The sequence below is a fragment of the Rhopalosiphum maidis genome, chromosome 1, assembly GCF_003676215.2.
Source record: "Rhopalosiphum maidis isolate BTI-1 chromosome 1, ASM367621v3, whole genome shotgun sequence".
Classification (NCBI taxonomy): domain Eukaryota; kingdom Metazoa; phylum Arthropoda; class Insecta; order Hemiptera; family Aphididae; genus Rhopalosiphum; species Rhopalosiphum maidis.
The window spans coordinates 19,865,188-19,885,285 of record NC_040877.1 but is presented as its reverse complement, the minus strand read 5'-3'; the positions used below and the strand labels follow the sequence as shown (position 1 = coordinate 19,885,285).

Genomic DNA, 20,098 nt, shown 5'->3' with positions numbered 1-20,098 from the left:
ACCAAACTGTTTTTTCGTGACTTATTTAAGAACAAGCTATATTTAAATTCGCAAAACGACTACTCTAGTTTGTTTTTAATATAAGTTATATTTTATTCATACTTATAAAGCTTAAAAAAAATATAGCAAAGATAACAACCTTTTAAATGAATTATTAAGCTTCACACATGGAAACATTGCATATCATTTAAATCAATTTTCAAAGCATCAAAGTTTAATTGAGCCATAGTTGTAACTTATGAGATATATATTTATATAGTTTACTTAAATTTAATAATTATAATTTAAGTTTAAATAAATAAAATAAATTATACTAAATTAACTATAAAAAACAAATGTGAGTATTTATAAAAATTTAATATAAATATACCTTGGTGGAGATGCTTCCATCTCCTTTAGTTTTTCTTCGATTTCATTCTTTTCTTCTATTAACTCATCCCATTGCTACAAAAATATGTGCATAAATTAAATATAATCACAATGATATCTATTATCTTACTTAACAAACTAATTAATAATTTAGATATAATTTAAGCTTACTTTAACATTAAGAGCCATCTCTCTTGTAGCAGCAAGGTACGCAAAATTTGAACTAGCATCATTAGCTTTTTCTTCAGCATTTTCTTTTTGTTGCACAGATAAATCTTTTAAAGTTTCTTCCACTTGAAGTAACTAAACAAAATGATCCCAATTTGACAGTACAAATAAAGATAACATAACAATTATATTAATATTGAATATACCTTTTTATAATTTGTTTTCAGTCGTTCTTGTAAAGCTACAACATTTTTCATGTATTGAATCAACTTTTCTTTAACATGTTTCTCTTGTAATCTATCACATACAAAATGTAGAAAATTAATAAACCATAATATTCAATAAACATTTTAAATTTGAATTATAGCAAAAAATTTAAAAAATAAATTTACAAACTTCATTTTGAAACAAATTAGGATTTAATAGCAAATATAATGGAACATTATATTAAAACAATTTACTAAAACTGAAATAAACTATATATTATAATATTATATAGTATATTTTATGAGAATTAATATTTATAACTTTTGTGTTTAAATAATATAGTTTTTTGTTTATTTTTTAAACACTTTGAAGATTTAAAAATTTAAAATTTTGTTAAACATATTTAATTCATAATACATTTGTAAGATGACTGTGAATATTAACCAAATCACATCAGAAAATATTTTTTTAATATACCTTACAATATATAGAAATTTGTAATAGAACAAAGTTTTTTTCTTAAATTGAAATACAATTATAGTTTATCTCCAGTTTTAATATTAATAAAGAAACATGTAATTAAGTAAAAAATACAAACTTTATAACCCATTCTAAAGCATGACCTAGAGAAACAGGTTTTCCATCACAGTAATTGAAATCCAAATGATGAGATAAATAACTAGTAGCTTCCAGAAGACGATTAAATTCTCTCTCAACCATTTCATCTTTTTCTTTAGGAACTTGCTATAATACAAAATATATTGTATTAAAATGTGATATATTTAATAATTCAACTAATAATCTTTTAACTTACCGTAGATACCAATGCATTAACTTTTCCAGGTTCATATAGAGGACATTTTTGGCGTATACGATGAAGTTCCATGTTGATTTGTTTAGATAGTACTGTAACTGGATTTCCCCCAAGACCAGTAACTACCATTGCACCCAAATCGGCAACATAACTATTCTTACGAAAAGTAGCTATGCGCCCACCAACTCGATCCTAAATTAAGTGATCATTTATGCATAAAATTAAGATTAAATGAATGTGTTATTATAGTACCCTTGCTTCTAAAACTACAACTTCCATGCCAAATTGTTGCATTTGTTGAGCAGCAGCTAGTCCAGCAATACCAGCACCAATAACAATAGCTTTTCCTATTTTCTTTACTGGTAGAGGCTATAAACATAAGTAATTGATTAACCATTTTTATTTTTAATATACTATAACATCAAACCAATGTTATATCTTATTATTTTATTACTTTTAATCTCTTAAATACTCCAAAGTTTATGAATCCATGACGCTCTAAGTATGCATAAATTCGTTGGATAAGAGCTTTATCAGTATTAAAAGGTGGTTCAATTAATGGCAAAGCAGATTCAAGAAGTAATTGTTGTTTTGGATTATCCAACCATTGTTGTAACTAATAATAAAACAAAATAATAAATAAATTTAATTGGAATTCTTCTAAAATTAATTAAAATATTTTAAAAATGTTTATACAATAATTATTATATAGTATTTACCAATCGATTACGAATGTGTAAGAAAACCTTCTGAGTTTGTGTAGGACCATGAGCCACATCCGAAAAACAGTAAGCTTCATTTGAAGTCATTTTATCAAAAGGTAGACGACTATGAAATGCTGCTCCTTCCAAACCTAATACAATTTTATTTTATATATAATATAATAAATAATGTTCTAAATTAAAATTTCTTAACATAATATATTTAATATAAAAATTAAAAATAAGACATCATTAACCAAATTATTTAATGAATTTTCAGGTAAGATACTCTATTGATAAAAACTAAAGGTTGAAGAACTAAATTAATTATAAAAGCCCAAGAATTAAAATCAATTCAGTTTTTGCATTGAAACAGCATTTTAGAGTTATGACATTTTTAAGTTGGATAATAAATAAATATAACCTGGAGATTAAAAATGTATATAACTTAAAATTTACCATTAATCATCATATAATATATCATTGTTTGGTGGTTGACAAATTAGTTTTACCTGTTGGATCATCTTGTTCGGAGTCCAATTCAAAATCATTTTCCTCTTTCATTGGTGTTGCATTATCCTCAGATACATTATTGTCAGGAGCACTATCGGTTACATTAGGAGAAGCATCATCTTCATTGGGTACACCTGAATTCAACTAATACACAAAGCTCGAGGTAATTAATAATACTCTAAACAAAACCAAATATTTTAACTTACTCGAATTCGCTTACGACGATTAATCAATGCACTCATGATTATTACTTTAAATATATATCTACTGAGTTCACAATTATACAACACAACTGAATTGATTGCAGATGCAGTATATTATGAATTCTATATAAAATAAAAATAAAATAATTAGGTTGGTTTAAGAGTTTTTAATAGCTACTAATTTAAATTACAAACATTATGTGTCTACATTTATTAATTAAATTTTTCAAAAAAATCTTTTACTTAAATATAATATACAAAAAAAAAATACACATACCAAGAAATATTCAATAAATTATCAACTTAAAGAACAATTTCTATTAAGAGACAGTTAACAGAAATACAGTAAAACGATGAGAAAATTCAAATTTCAAATTCAAATGAAATGAAACAGAACTACAAGACGTTTAAAACATCTGCCGCAGATAATCAAAAGCACAGCTGCAGCGATTGAGTTTGGCGCTCATTGTGATAATGATAACAAAATGCCGGGAATTTTCAGAAAAATCCGGTAAAGTACGATTCCTATAGACTTCTATAATATTTTAAATAATTTTATAATAATTGTAAGACTGCAAAACATTATTAGTCGAGCAATTAATATTCCTAATAATTATTTCCCACTGGTAAAATAATATACATTTCTTTTTCATAAAATATTCATATTATAATCAATAAATAATTTCTTGTAACCACCAACCCTTTGGCGGGGAACTCAAAAATGTTTAATTTTCATTCCTTTTTATATAAGATCAATCTGTATAAATATAATTAAAAAAAATAATTTTTCTAAGCATTGAAACCAAATTTAAATAGATTTAATAGATAGATAATTCACACAAATTTGAAATTACAATATCACAGAATAACAGCAGTATCAGGTTTGCACACAGGTGATAAATCTGATTATGTGATATCACTATTTAAAATTTTAATGATAGCGTCTTGATAAATGTTAGGTTATTTTGTATATACCTATCAAAAACGTGTTTGAATGTCAATTTACAAGAAGCTTCAAGCTGATAGCACGAACTACGAATTTAACGTTTTGCCGAGTATGTCGTTATGGTAAGAATTAAGAGTCAAAGTATTTTACTAATAATATCTTGACAAAGCAAGATTTTTAAATATCATTCAATAAATACCTGTAAGCTGTGAGTAAATTAAAAATTATTTTTTATTATTAGTGATATTGTGCTGATAGTGAAACTAGGTTTACTATAAATTCTAGTAATAATAGGTATCTAGTACCTAATTTAATCTAATAAATTTAACTGTATTAGTTGAAAATCATATTTACAGATAATCTCTTCAAATGTCCATTTATCACGACGAAGTTGAAATAGAAGATTTTGAATATGATGAAGATGATGAAATGTATTATTATCCATGTCCATGTGGAGATCGTTTTCAAATAACAAAAGTAAAGATTTTTTTTTTATAAATATAATATATTCATGGATAATGTATAAACCATACTAATTAGTAATTACTACATTTTTAGTACGTGGAATGTACTGTTGTATTTTTTTTTTTTTTTTTGTTATTAATGGAAAATAGAAACAGTTTTACACTAATATGATTTTTTCAGTACATTCTCTCACCATTATATTTTAAATTATTAATGTGTTATGCCGTCAAACTTTTAATAATTTACCTTATAAAGTTGATACTTTTAACCGTAAAAAAATTTTCCTTAAAACTTCTATGTTTATTAATATTTTGTATAATTTCACAATCCGTACATCTATTTATGTCAATAACTGTAGTTAGTTGACCACTTGTGCCCGGGAAATTTCTACAAAATAAGAGTACTTCGTACAAATGCTTGACTCAGTGGAGATAACAATTGATTATTGCCTGACTGGTATACAACATATAGTGGTTACCACCGAGTTTGATTCTTATTTTGAAATTTTCAATAGAATATATATTTAAAAAGTTAAAATAAGTACATTTTATTAAACATAACAGTTGTATTAAGTACAATAAAACATTTGTTCAGTACAGCGTAAATTCTATAACATAAAACTTATCTCCCGTTAAGATAATGTAACTTTTTCTAAAAATTAATTTTCTTGTAGGTACTTCAATTATTTAATTTTTACTATTAAATTACTAAAAATATTAATTCATTTAAGATTATTACGATTTGTCTTTTTTTGTTGAAATTTAATGTATTTTTATATATTTCTCAATGTTATCTTGTATATTTTGAATTACTTAAGATTATAATTTTTTTTAGGAAGAATTAGAATCTGGAGAAACTGATGCTACTTGCCCTAGCTGTTCTTTGGTTGTAAAAGTCATTTATGACCCTGTAAGTATTTATGTTTTATGGAAGTTATAAAGTAAATTAAGGCATCTCTAAATATTGTATTCTTGTTTGTTTTTACAAATTTTTTTGAAATATTTTATGGATTCTACCAAAATACACGCTTTTTTTTTTTAATTTAATAATTTATAAAACTGTTCTATTTTTTTACAATTATCCAATTTTTCATACTTTTTTTTATATTTGTTTATAAATGCAGTTTTATTATATATTATATTTTAATATTTCATAAAAATATATTATTATCTAAAACAAATATAAAAAAAATGTAATCAATATTTCTTAGTTCTCACCATGACATTCCCCTGTAAAAATCAAAGTTTAACTTAATTTTTATAGCCTAATGTATTTATTAGTATTTTTTTATTTATTTTTTACCAGGAAGCTTTGCCACATAAACAAAAAATATCAACTACAAATAAAAACTTAGAAAAGTGTTAGTTAGGTTAATGGCTGGTGCATCAAGGGGAAAGAGAGGAGGACGAGGAGCTGGTAATAATGTTGGTCGCCCACATATATCCATTGGCCCTGACAAATTAGAAGTAGACGATCCACTTGATTTTAAAGCCCCAGAACTCTTTCCCCCTTTGAGAGCAACAGTTACTGAAATTGAAGAAGACAGTGAAGATGATGACCTGATAGCTTTTGAAAAGAAGTTAGCCAAGCATTTTAATAATGCTGCATCATTTATTTCTAAAGAAGAGTTTACAACTCCTTGGTCATACCTTAAATCTATAGAAAATCATAACTACTTTCCACCATCTTTATTACCGAAAAAAAAAAAAAGTTCACAGGATGAAAAACCATTAACTGATAAACAATGGATGGAAAAGTTAAAATCTGAGATTACTAATCATGATTATTTGTCATTGCAAGAAATTGTTTCTGCTAAAAAAAATAAAATTGATGATTTCCTTTGTCCTGCTAACAAAAAGAAGGCAAAAACTGAAAATCCTACAACATCACTTTTAATTAATGAAAGTGTTGTCAAAGAACTTGATGAAGAAGAAGACATTGATGTAGAAGACAGTGAAGAGCCAAAAAAGAAAGAGGATGAAGATAAAGATGAACAGCCTAAAGACATTGAAGAAGAATTTGAAAGTGATGTAGATGATGAATTAGATGATGGTACAGATTACAATAAAAACTATTTTGATAATGGCGAAGGCTATCTTGATGATGATGATGATGGTCTGGATGATAATGATGCAATTTATTAATTATATTGTTAATTATATTTTCAATAAAAGTTAATGCTTATTATCTTTTTGTTATACTATTTAGTTACCCAATATAAAAACTATTTTTCTATTATATATTTGGTTGGCTATATTTTTCATCAAATCAGGCTGTGGATTAAATTGTTAATGCAATAAATCCAAAACTTAATTATATTGCAATAATATTAATTTTTTTTTAAATATCATCATAGCTAATGCTTATTTATATTTCAATATAATTTATTATAATTGATTTAAGTTTAACAATAAATATTAAAACATCAGATCAACTGTAGAAGTTATGTTAAATATTTAATTGTATCTATAACATTTAAATTAATATATTAGTATTTTGTATGAATAAAAAACTTTAAATGATATATCAAGTAATCTTTACCTAATATTATTTTGTACAGTTTGTACTATCAATAAACATATTTATATTTATGTCGTAGGCATATAGTCAAGTAAGATATTTTATCAAATGTTTAAAGAATTTAATTTTTATGTAATTTTATTATCTGCATAAACATTTAGTTAAATACTTATTTTAAAGTGGCAAATAATAAATATGAAACATTTTGTATTATTTTAAAAATTGAACTATTTTCTTGTTAATTATTTATTGCTACTCTATAAAGAAAAAACCATATATTATTTAAATATATAAGTAAATATAGGTAATTACTAAAGAATGGATGTTAATGCACTAAAAAATTAAAAATATGCATCAATAACATTTTTTATTTATTAAAAATTTTAAATAATAAATTATTAATAATTAAAAAAATTAAATTTACTATTATTAAAATTAAAAATTAAAAATAATATTTGCAAACTGCTGTTTTTGGGTATATATTAGAAACCAAGTACCAATACGAGTGAAAAACGACTATTTCTGGTTGGTGCGAATATTTCATAGGACTACAACCGCGGGACATTTTGTCTATTAATGTTAATCGTGCCAAGTCCGTTAATATAATGCGAAAATCCTCAGATATGTACTAAAAGCATGATGAACATAGAAATATGATCAAACGAATAAAAATCTAACAAATATACAAAATTAAATTGATAAATTTGAATTCTTTGAGTGATGAAACAAATTTCTATCTTACTCAGCATTAATTTAAATATTATTAAAAAATATGATTAATGCACAAACATCCACTTCTTATTAATTACTATAGGAACACCGATCAGCGTTTTTGTTTAAAAAAAAAATGAAAATGCCACCAAACAATAACATGTAAAAAAAAAAGTAATAACTAAAAATTAACAAGACTTTGTAATTACAATAGGACATGGGTTAGGTCTTTTTATTCGTTTTTATACTCGTACTATCTCACCTAATTAGTGTAGTAACTATAAGCCAATCTCGGAAAAGATTGACTCCGAAAGATTTAACGACAAAGTATACTTTATCGTAAGTCTGCTTCGGTAATAATATGTTTGATAAATGAATAAACAACACTTACCTAATAAAGATAGAAATTTTATATTTTATTTACTGTGACGCATGCTGAGTTTAGGATATAGTGGTGACGATTTTTCTCCTGGTTTGTCACTTTGTCAGTATATGATTCAAGAAATGGCAATCGATCTGGTGTTGCTGCTGTGTGGTGCTCGTTTCGGAAAACGACTGAAACGCATTGATCTGAATCACATGTATTATAAAAATTGTTTCTCCGCTAAATACATACATGATAAATAACCATGCGATTTGAATCTTTAGCTTAAGAAAAATAATTTATTAATTTGTATTTGTCTCACTTCACAACTTCCTAGTACTTCAATAGAATCTTGCAATAGTTGCACACCGCTTTTAGAATAAAATGCATTAATTTCTGGACATAAAATCTGTTTTATATGCTAAGTAATGAAATTGGTAATATCTAGGCGTAGGTAACTAATGTGAGGTCTTTAGTGGACTTCAGCCCCCCTAGATATTTTGGGTAAATATATTTGTTTATAAACATGTTAGTATTAACTTTATTTTTGTCAATACAATATAATAATATAAACAAAGATATAATGTTTCACATATAATTTAATAATCATTCAAGTCAGTCTTGAACACCAATAGAATATAGAAACAATAAAAAATAATCAAATTAAAAAAAAATTGATACAAACATTTTTAGGAATCTAACCCTCCCATCCCCATCACTAACTTAAAGGACTAGTTACACCTATAGAGATGGCGTGTACGACTACAAAATAGTTTTCTGAGCAGACGTTCAACATTCTAATGTCGTCTGTTTATCAATTAACACGCATACGCATAATTCAGAACTTAATATCTACTTCAGACACTAGTTCCGCAGATTTCAAACTACAAAAAAACAAGCAGTTATAAATTCGAACTTTTTCTTGATCAACGGGAATATGAAAAACGCTAAACCAAATAAAAACTTATTTTTATCAATACCTTGTATTGTACGGTAAGTCGGTAACACACAAGGCAACAAGGAAAATATTATTGGGTAAAGCATTGGAGGAAAGTATTACGAATCTAGTCTTTGAGAGACAAAATAAATATATTACTCATAAATTCGCTGACCAGTAAATCATTTTATTCCAAATCCAGAATCGCTATACCACCGAAGCGAATGCACAGGCGTATTTTAACACAATTAACCAAATTAAGGAGTTTTGTGTATGCAATAAAATTAACGCATTTTCAACTATACATTTGGAAAGGTTGACCACACTTACTAGTTTTGAGAGAATAAGGAAAATGTTCAAATATATTTTCAAAGGTACAAATATTACCATTGTAGTTTATTATATACTATATAGAAAGCAAGATCTTTTGGAAGAAAAAGTGAGGAAACTGAAGGGTAAGCCACTAATTCATGACGCAACTAGGGCGTGCTTGGGTGGGCTTAATAAATATATAATTATATAAATTGCAGTTTCGACAAAATAGTGCATCAAATGACAAAATACGATAAATTAATTTCTTGATTATTTGATAAAAATTAAGTTGTTTAGCATTGACATTTTACCATGTTGGAGGGAGCTCGCAGAGGTTCACTGACGAAAAACTTTCTCAACAATCGGGTGTATATTATTTTGAAAACTGAGTACCAATTAACCTGCGGTTTTTAAATTTTTTTTTACGTGCCACCATTGATTATAAGTACTATTTATAATCAATGGTACCACTTAGGTATATTATCAATCAATCGCGTAATGACTAAACATAGAACAATCCGAATTCCAAATTTTACAGTTAAATACATTTTTCTAATAATAAGGCAGTAAAATACTACAACTACATTATAATTATTTTTATTTATTGGTTTTTTAAAATAAGATATGAATTAAATAATTGAATGGGTTTGTTATCCAAAAACGGCACTTCGCGTACCACAGTTTAAAAACCGCTGAATTAAACTATTAATAACCAGTAAATGGGAATTAACTGCATGCATTAATATTACAAATTTTAACAACGATGGTAGAAGATTGACCAATTATAAACAATACACAAGTCATGTATGCCTCCATAAAAAATAACAACAAATTTTTTTTATCAGCATTTCAAGAAAAAAAATTCTAAATATTTTGAAAATTTAATCGTTACAGCAAAATAAAAAAATTGATTTTGTCGAAAACTGCAGGTTGTACGTAAAAATTTCAGTTTTTCCATTACTTTTTTGGGGTTTTTCCTAATTATTAGAAAACTATTGGAAATTTTTTACTTTTGACCCCCTAAATTACCAACTAGATTTAATTTCCTATTCAAAGAGGGCTTGAAGTCAAAGCTTTAATACTTCTTCAAAACGTGATGACAGACACAAAAATAAAAAAAACGCTTTCCAAGTCAGAGATCGGCATGTAAACTTTCTTGATTTTCAATTTTTAGAAATTTATTAATTGTATGCAATAAGTATATATAATGTACTTTATTTTCATTTTCATTTAGTTAGATAGATCTCTGAAACCGGAGAGTGGATTTTGTTGTTTGAAGTCTTGTTAGATGCACATTGGCTAGGAGAAGTGCAGTGAAGATTTTCAGAACTTTTAAACTTTAAATAAAAGGTTAATTCACTACAGAGCTTCAAAAAAAATTAAAATACATTTTATTGGGTATTTTTTTGTTTTTCAGCTTTATAGCTTTGTAGTGAGTTAACGATTGAAGATAAAGTTCTGAAAATCTTCAAACTTCTCCTAGTCAATGTATTGTGAATCTAACAAGACCCCAAATAACAAAATCTGTTCTCCAGTTTCGGTTATCTATCAAAATTTACCACACTAAATGAAAATCTAGCAAAATATAACTATTTTTTTAACTGTGAAAAATTAAATAATTTTTTTTTGAAAATGTATAATCGCACATTTTGTATCTACTTGATAATCTATTATTAATAAGCTATCAACCAACTTTTTAGTTTAATAGTTTTGGAGAAAAATTAAAAATATACATTTTGGGACTGTTCACGTCGACGTTTGGATTCAAATCGTTATACCGCTTTGGTGTGGTATCGGATCTCTCTCAATAATATTTTATGTTAAAGCTAGCTTAATTATCCACCTACTCATTACAACTGACTACTGAGTAACATTTTTATAATTTTCCTATTTAACAAAAATCCTCGAAGATTTAAAAATTCAGATTTTTTTCATTTCAATTACCATACTTACTTGATTAAAAATCAAGAAAGTAAAAATAAAAAAAAACATACATCATTGTAAAATCAATACATTCATCACACCGTTCAAAATCAGAGATAACAAAAATAACTTTAAACTTAAAAAAATAATTTATCATCAATTGAATAATATCATCATTTTGCATGTCTTAGTAATTGTCTACTACTTTATGAAATGTTATTAATATTAATATTATATATTAATAAATATATATATATATTAATATTTATTGATATTATCGTTTTAAAGTGAGTTATAGGCAGTTATGAAAAATATTACAACCTTAAAATATTCATAAATCACTTTGAAATGATAATATCAATAAAAGCACATTACATTGTCTAGATAATATTCTTACCTTTAAATTTGATAATCGGTAAATTTACTTTAATATTAAAACTAATATCACAAAAGGTGTTTGCTGAAAGCAAATTTTTTATTATGTACGTTAGTAAGACAGAGTCACATGTGTGGGTACTACATCATCTTATCTAGGTACATTTTATTCAAAACATGCTGTAGCAAGGTAACTTGGTTACTATATCAGACCCGAATGAAGGTATAAGCAGTGTACGCTGCAGCCTACATAACACAACCACGGATTTAGGAACACTGCAAATTATTATATATACAAATAATATTAAGTTTTACAATAAATATTTACATTGTTATTACTTCGCCATTAAATAGATTATATTAAGTTATTAATTGTATGATGTAATATTAAGCAATATGCTGAAGTGGAGACTGGAAACGCTTCTTCGGTTTTAATCTTCAAATATTATACGTACCTATATAATTATATTTTAACAGATTTCAATTCCTTGAAAAACAATAAAATCTCTAAATAGTAAATAGTATACCTCGGTACTCGTCCAATATGTTATCTACCGTTTACCTCTTTCAATCCAACTACAATTAAAAATATTATAACAGGTTAAATTCAATTTTAAACAGCGAAGATTAGAGCAAACATTTTGATAGTTTGTCTATTAATGATGCATTAAATATGTTCAATAAAAAATTAATGCTAATTTAAACTATCAATAATTGTACTATGAAATAATAGTAAATATTGTAAGGTGGAGCAAGGTATCGAACGATATTGCACTTACTTGTAGACGAGTGTATTCTTTTTTCGAAATGAATCTCTATAGATAAAAATGTAAAATCTGTTCTTTCTATCAAAACCAAAGAACTAGATTGTATGTTTTTCCAAATTTACATCTTGCTCAGACAAGAGGACATTTCCGTTCTTAAAAGTGTAAAATCCTATTTGAGGCCAACCATGAAGGAGGAAAGGCTGAATGCATTAGCATTACTTACTGATTTACTATTTAGCATTGAAGCAAAATTGGTTTTAAAAATCAAAATTTAATGATACTATTATAGTATTATAACACATTTGCGCATTAAAAAGCAAGAAAGAGAAATCAGAAAATTATATATAATGATTTATGTTTACCTATATTAATTAGTTTATAATAATATGATTATTTTATATTTTTTATATACATAAAATACATTTTGTTTTTACTTGTTTGCACATATTATATAAGTACACGGACATATTATTGATATGATTTATTAATGTTTCTTTTAGTACCTATATTTTGTTTTGTATTGATTTTTAATGACAATTAACTGTAAAGGTTTATTAATATTATTATTATTATTACTTATTATCGTTAACAGGTTAATAATTAATAAAAGCTATACATTATAAGTGTGTGATAATTTTAATTGTATCAATATAGGTACGTACAATATATTATATAAAATGCAAACTAAAGAAATAATGTATAAATGTATAATCAATATAGACGTATAGTATACTATTTTATGTTCGTCTAATCATCAACCTTACGTAATACTGTATCTAATAGATAAATGCATATAAGTTTTATAGTTATTAGTGTGTAATCAACTTTAATTTTATATAAATAATATAATATAATATAGGATCCTTATAATTTGGTATTTCGCTATTCCTTTTTGCACAATCATTGTATTTTGAGGAGATTCATAATTTATTAAACTTTTGTTTAAAAATATTATTATTCTATTTTTTCATTGAATAAAAATTTAAAATAATATTATTATCATTACAATTATTATTAAAAAATGTGCATAAAAAAAAATCGGTATAAATACTATAAATATGCTTGTGCATATGTACAATGTTTCGGTCGCATTCCCTACAGAAATGAACAATTTAAAGTACAAATATATTTACAAAATAAATAAGTACTTACATATTTTAGTATATAGAATATTATACACTAACAAATTAAGAGGACGCCATACCCGCATGTGTTGTCTCTGTCTTACTAACGTACACCATAACAAATTTTCGTTCAGCAGAACACATTTAATTTAATTTATTAATTTACCTATTATCAAATTTAAAGGTAAGAATATTATCTAGATAATGACATATGCTTTTATTGATATTATTATTTTAAAGTAAGTTATAGCTATGTAAAATATTATAACTTTAAAATGTTTATAATTCACTTTAAAATGATAATATCAATAAAAAGATATGTCATTGTCTAGATAATATTCTTACCTTTAAATTTGATAATAGGTAAATTTATTCTAATATTAAAGCTAACATCACAAAATGTATTCGGCTGAACGAAAATTTGCTATAATGTACGTTAGTAAGACAGAGACAACACATACGGGTATGGCGTCCTCTTAACAATTAAATATATTTTTAATGATTATTAAAATTATTTTCATAGTTTATTTTAATATCGTTACGAACTCGCGATGTTATTATACGGGTATATGGATAGCTATACACCTATGCAACGTCACAGCTTGTGTGACATTGTGAACCGCACATTAAAATACCAGTTTCCCGTATTAACTGTAGGTTTAATAATATTATACGAGTAATAATATTATCGACGGCGCGGCAGCTATAAAAGCTTATGGTGTGTGGCGAATTTTGTGGCTTAAATCAGACGGTAACGACGTGTTAAATTTTGTATTATTATTTTAATTTTTTGTATGATGTTGATGTATTATAGTTCTTTAATTTTTTCATCGCACTCCTGTGCTAAACTACTACGAGCCGCCACTGTAAATAGGTAATATACGTATGACAACCATCCAAAAACGATTGAAATATCATTCAACTAGCGTCTAGCATTCAAGATTTTATTTTATTTGGCACAATATATTATTTATTTTATTATACACTATTCATATAGGTACCTACTCTATAAGTTCGGTTTCAAAAGCAGATAACCAAAACGAGTTTTCTCGTTTATTAATTTATTATTATAATTATATAACAAGTTCGGTGCAAAAAAATAGCATTGTCAGCCAGTTTAACTGTATACAGTATACGTTTAGCTATAAGTTATAATATAACGTAGGTTCCTCTTCCTTAATCTTAACTATTCGAAATGTCATTTTCATAAACATTATATAAACAACTAGATTCACTGGATTTTTCAATAAGTCCTATTATACCATACAAAATACATAAACAAATTTAGTTGGCCAACATATTATAATATAGCAATTAGCAAACCAATACACAGCAAAAATAATATTATAATAGGTACCTACATATAGAATAGATATATAAAAAGATTTTGTATAAATCATTATTCATTATATAATAAATTATAAATATGATTAAAAGGACCTCATACCAGCATGTGTTGTCTCCGTATTATCTAGGGCATCACGTAGGGTTTTATTGATATATTTATTTTAAAATGACTTATGAGCATTTTAAAGTTTTAATATTTTACATTGTAATAACTTGGGATGTGAGTTTGTAGGAAAGTGTATTTTTTTGTGGTTGTGAAACGTAACTTTGTAAGTATATTATTTGAATCATGTATAACAAAAAGTCTATTTACACAACTTTTATTTTCCATTTTTCAACGTTTTTAATTTTTTAACTCATTTTTTTGGTTTTTTAAAATCTTTGAGAACCTTTAAAAAATTTATATATATATTTTATAAATATTTCATAGGAAAATAGCATTATTAAAGAGTCAATAAATTTCAAAATCAAAATTAAGTCAACTTTTTATTAAATAAATTTGTATGCATTTTGTACTATAATTTTTGACATATATTTATTAAAACGTCAAAATTATAAGTAATATACTAATAATATTAATTTAGATACCTAATATCTATTAATATATCCTGCGGATGATGGATGTCAACGTAATATTTCTTTCCAGATTGTTTAAACCAAAAATATAACAAATATTACACTTTTTATGTCATAAATTATGAGTGTTTTAAAACTATGAGTTATGACGACTATGGAAAAGCATATTAATTGATTTAAAATAATTTTATATTTAGGTATTACGTGTACTCTGTACCTATCTGTATATTACATACAAATATACAATTACTTCTCATCTCCCATGTCTTGCTTGTATAATAAAAAATAAATAATTGTGTATAAGTAATATGTTTACGTATTACATAATATATTATGCAAAGTATTTTTGCCTTCCCTCTCAAGGTATGTTAACATCTGTGGTAGATATATAAACAATAGGTGCCTAGAAAACAAAAAAAACTAATATTTTCTCAATATTGGAACTAGATGCTGAATTATCAAGTATCAACTGCATATTATTAAGAATCAACAATTAATTGGTAAACTAACAACGCGATAGTAATTAAATCCTTAAATTTACCTATCTGTAATAATATAGTATAATTAATTAAGACACTATATTATGCACAAGTAGAATACACTTAATTCATTTCTCACTACTATTCTTGCGATTACGGGCAATTTAGTATTTACCATTGTTCGTGTTGGATCGACGTTCAGCCACCAACTTGTTTTAAAAAATTAATAATTAACTACAATTATTATAGTACAATTTGCTTTATCGTCGAAGACATATAGACATAATCTATAGTTGAAGATGACATTATGATTGTGGTAGGGAGTGGCACACTGTACTTTCTGGACTCTGATTGGGCGGTATCGTAAGACGATTAAAATATTATACCATCTTATCTATTCTGTGATGTTACCACAGAACTCTGTTGTAATAATGTGTCACATATTATAATATACTCACATGTACCAGATTTTATTAATGTATGTATATAATATTGATAAGAACTTGTGATACTATGATAAGATAAAAGACATTCTATGATTTTTGTTAATTTTTTTCGTTCGTACTGAATGCCGAGACTGTTCACTGTCCAGTGTCAGGCATTTGTTCAATTTCAATTATCATCTTGGAACGCAAAAATAAAAATCTTACAAATAGCAAAAACATTTTTAGGTGTTTGATGAGAGAAATTCTCATTAGGAAGTGAAGGTGTTTCGTTGACGCTGGTAACGAGACGTAACGAAACCGCGCTGTGTGAAATTATTTAAATCGTACTCACACTTATCGAGTAATAATAATAATAATAATAATCCATACTCGACATACAAAAACATTATAACTGCTATGTTTGTATATAGGAGCTGTGTACTTTGTACATTTATTATTTGCGCGGACGTGAAAAACGTTATTGTCTTGTGAAATCGCATTATGCAACAGCAATCGTTTCAATGGGCATAACCAAATACCAATGGACGAAAGGGTAAGCATCCGCGATAACACGAAGCCTCTGAGGAAATATGGTAGCATAAGTAATAATACCAACTTCATCCGAAATGAGCACTACATCAAACATGTTGTCACAGAGACGGATACATTGCAAGGGCTTGCACTTAAGTACAGCGTGACGGTAAATATAATTATTATTTAGTATTTTTAATATTTTACTAAATAACCTTTGATATTTCCGTCTTTAATCGCTTTGTTTATAATGTTGTCCTATTAGACCGAGCAAATACGAAATGCTAACCGACTCTTTACAAATGACAGTTTATTCTTAAGGGAACATCTGAATATACCTACTTGTGATATCAATGCAATTGGAACAAACAACTTTCAAAATGACAAAGGGTCAAAATCATCTAACATATCACCGATTGAAGAACACAACATTGATGACTGTAATAATTTCTTAAATAAAATAGATCACAAAATTGCTAGTGCAAGAGCTCAAGTTATTGATAGTCAAGACAGAAGTGTGTAAGTTATTTCTTAAAATGGTCTAAATTTCTTTACAAATAATTTATTATTTCTAAGAGTAATTAAAATTTGACATACAATTGTTTATAATCCAACACTCGAATATTTATCAATTTTTGAGATACATGGATGAAACCCTAGTACATCTTACATTTCAAATTTATTACAAGTTTAACTGTGAGTGACACTTCAATATTTTATAAGCCATTAAGATTACCATTATTAAGATAGACAATAGCATTTCTCTATCTAATTTAATATTATAAATTATACAGATTATTTTGATACTTAATATTTAATTGATAGAGAATACAAATGAAACATAAAATAAAGTGCAACTTTTACAATAATCCTATTCTTTGATTTTAATTAATGATAATTCAGAATTAACAAATTTATTAATACTGTTATTGTATATTGTTTATGCTTACTATTTTAATTTGTTAGTTCACTTGACCATTCCAATACCATATATTCTCAAATTATGTAATTTATATTCATTTTTATGTTAATGATAAAAATTAATAATATTATTATCTGTTGGTTATACAGGTACTGTCCAGAAGAACAAGTATTGTTTACACGACAACGACTAACAAATCGTAGAATACAGGGTCCCTCACTAAGTACAGATGATATACCAATAATTGTGACCCAAAATAAAAAGTTAATGAATTCACGGCAGCGGCTTGAACAAGATGAAGAAGAAATGTTTACACTGTGATAAATAGTAATATAATGTCCCTAGCCAATATTATTTTTAACTACATTTATTTCATAGTAATTATCTTAAAACAATTTTGATTGAGATGTTGACTTATTAATATAATCTAACTGAACTGTAACTTGTTTTTAAAAAACTATTGTAATTAATTTTCAATCTAAATAAGGTTGTGGTTATGTTATTTTTTATGTTTAAAAGTACATTTATATTTTTGTCTATATTTGACATGTAACCAATGCTGTGTTTGGTTCCGTTTTAATGTTGTAATTTAAAATAATATTTTTGATCAATAAATTATGTTTTCTGTTAATTGTTGATATTTTATACTTATTTGTTTTTTTTGTGATATTAAATATTTTTAAAACAATTTATTGTAGTTTTACAAGACACCAGGTGTCACAACAGTAATTCCCTTGTTTAAAATGTTCAGCATCATGTCTTTCTCTATGTAATATTTATATACTATATGTATTATGTACACTGCATTTATCATATAATATAAATAAATTATTTATTCAATTACATTTATTTAATTTTTCAAATTAAATATTTACTTAACTTGCATCAGTACTATTATTATAATTATATTGAACTAAACTATTTTATACTTTTTTTATAAACAGTAAATCATAGTTATATTGAAACAAAAAATTAGATTACTTAAGTAAATTAATTTTCTAAAATAGTAATGCTATACAGATACAAGTACAAACAGACAAATATAAATGCTTTATGTTATGTAATAATAAAATATTGTTCTCAGAAAGTTATTTATTTTATTTCCAGCAATTAAAAATATGTAATATCTAGTTCTATATTTTAGAAATATAAGTATTCATAAATTATTTATTTCAGTTATGAAATTGTAATGTCCACTCATTCTTTACTAATGAAATATTGAAATATCACTAATGATCACACAACCATATAGAAGTAATTTGTTTAAGGTTAGTTATAAGGTCATAATTTTTATATAGTATGTACTGAAACATACATACATGTAAACATATTATGTTTAATTTAGTATACCTTTGCATTTACTATTTTAAATGACATTGTCTTAAACTGTTATAGTTAACAAGGAAATAAATATTTAGAAAGGAGTAGATTTTTAAAAATGTAAATTAAATTAATATTTATCTGATTATATTACAGTAATGTTTTTTTTTTAATTAATCAATATTATTGAAAGGAATAACACAAAATTCTTGAGACATCATTATATTATTATTATGGTGTATTTCTATATATATGTTTACTATGGACATTGGTACAGAATACAGACTTTAGGTACTAAACTATATACCAACTATGACCACTCATATTTTTAAAATAATATATAATTTTTATTTTATAATACCTATAGGCTATAGTTGTATAAATTCCATATACTAATTGGAAATTATTGTTTACCTATTTGATTTTTATCCACTCTTATAAGTTATAATGATAAATTTATAAATATAAACTATTGCCTATTGTTATAAATAATCTTTTTAATAGGTACCTAATAATTAATAGTACGACTTCATTATAACCAATGCTATAATAGCAATTAGTTATTTGGTTTTAAATAAGGACGCCAGACAACACAAATAAATAGTTATGTTATTATGTCAATATTACTATAATTATTATTAATAATGTAGGTAGGTACCTAATTATAAAACGAAAATAATTATAGACTAGTTTTCAAGTGCAAGCAGACGTATATTTTGTTTTGAGGTGCAATTTAGGCATTAGGAGTTAGGGTTTTTTTTCTTTATCTTCTATTTAAATTGGAATAAAATATATATAATAGAATTATAATAATCTATTATTTCCATTATTTTTATAGTAGATTTAAAGTTAAACAATAAAATAGATTAATTAGTGCATTTTGCCATTTTATAATCGTGCTAACGCCCTAACGGCCAAGTTCATCAAAATAAATCATTAGTGCAATAGTCGATTGTCACATAACACATATATAGCTGAAACTGAAATTTTTGCCATATTTGGTACATATATAGCCATATATAATATATATATTATCAATTATCATATATTTTAGGTAATGGATAGCTACCTAAAATAAT

The 20,098-nt window shown here is 25.4% G+C and overlaps 3 protein-coding genes across 3 annotated transcripts in view; 2 read left to right on the top strand and 1 right to left on the bottom strand.

The window, feature by feature from the left end:
* Positions 1-3,389, bottom strand: part of LOC113549832 (lysine-specific histone demethylase 1A) — a 354,689-nt gene extending 351,300 nt beyond the window's left edge. Inside the window, exons 1-11 of the mRNA XM_026951307.1 lie at positions 3,253-3,389; positions 2,979-3,098; positions 2,772-2,916; positions 2,278-2,411; positions 2,013-2,174; positions 1,811-1,927; positions 1,559-1,750; positions 1,343-1,488; positions 744-834; positions 541-672; positions 371-444 (exon numbers count right to left, since the gene is read on the bottom strand). Of these exons, the coding sequence (XP_026807108.1) occupies positions 371-444; positions 541-672; positions 744-834; positions 1,343-1,488; positions 1,559-1,750; positions 1,811-1,927; positions 2,013-2,174; positions 2,278-2,411; positions 2,772-2,916; positions 2,979-3,014 (1,229 nt within the window). The 5' untranslated portion in view covers positions 3,015-3,098; positions 3,253-3,389. The remainder of the gene's footprint in view (positions 1-370; positions 445-540; positions 673-743; positions 835-1,342; positions 1,489-1,558; positions 1,751-1,810; positions 1,928-2,012; positions 2,175-2,277; positions 2,412-2,771; positions 2,917-2,978; positions 3,099-3,252) is intronic.
* Positions 3,390-5,220: 1,831 nt separating this feature from the next.
* On the top strand, positions 5,221-6,567 carry LOC113548836 (DNA-directed RNA polymerase III subunit RPC7). Its single transcript, XM_026949918.1, has 2 exons — positions 5,221-5,295; positions 5,692-6,567. The coding sequence occupies exon 2, from the start codon at positions 5,760-5,762 to the stop codon at positions 6,528-6,530; it is 771 nt and encodes a 256-aa protein (XP_026805719.1). The 5' UTR covers positions 5,221-5,295; positions 5,692-5,759; the 3' UTR covers positions 6,531-6,567.
* Positions 6,568-16,281: 9,714 nt separating this feature from the next.
* Positions 16,282-18,273, top strand: LOC113548629 (lysM and putative peptidoglycan-binding domain-containing protein 1). Its single transcript, XM_026949599.1, has 4 exons — positions 16,282-16,607; positions 16,678-16,946; positions 17,043-17,296; positions 17,849-18,273. The coding sequence occupies exons 2-4, from the start codon at positions 16,788-16,790 to the stop codon at positions 18,018-18,020; spliced, it is 585 nt and encodes a 194-aa protein (XP_026805400.1). The 5' UTR covers positions 16,282-16,607; positions 16,678-16,787; the 3' UTR covers positions 18,021-18,273.
* The last annotated feature ends 1,825 nt before the right edge of the window (positions 18,274-20,098 follow it).

What these genes read in the sequence shown, in the direction of transcription:
- LOC113548836 (XM_026949918.1), top strand. Translation starts at nt 5,760, where the DNA reads ATGGCTGGTGCATCAAGGGGAAAGAGAGGAGGACGAGGAGCTGGTAAT.
- LOC113548629 (XM_026949599.1), top strand. Translation starts at nt 16,788, where the DNA reads ATGGACGAAAGGGTAAGCATCCGCGATAACACGAAGCCTCTGAGGAAA. An exon ending in CACTTAAGTACAGCGTGACG is followed by an intron (nt 16,947 to 17,042) that starts GTAAATATAATT and finishes TTGTCCTATTAG; the next exon opens with ACCGAGCAAATACGAAATGC. An exon ending in GATAGTCAAGACAGAAGTGT is followed by an intron (nt 17,297 to 17,848) that starts GTAAGTTATTTC and finishes TTGGTTATACAG; the next exon opens with GTACTGTCCAGAAGAACAAG.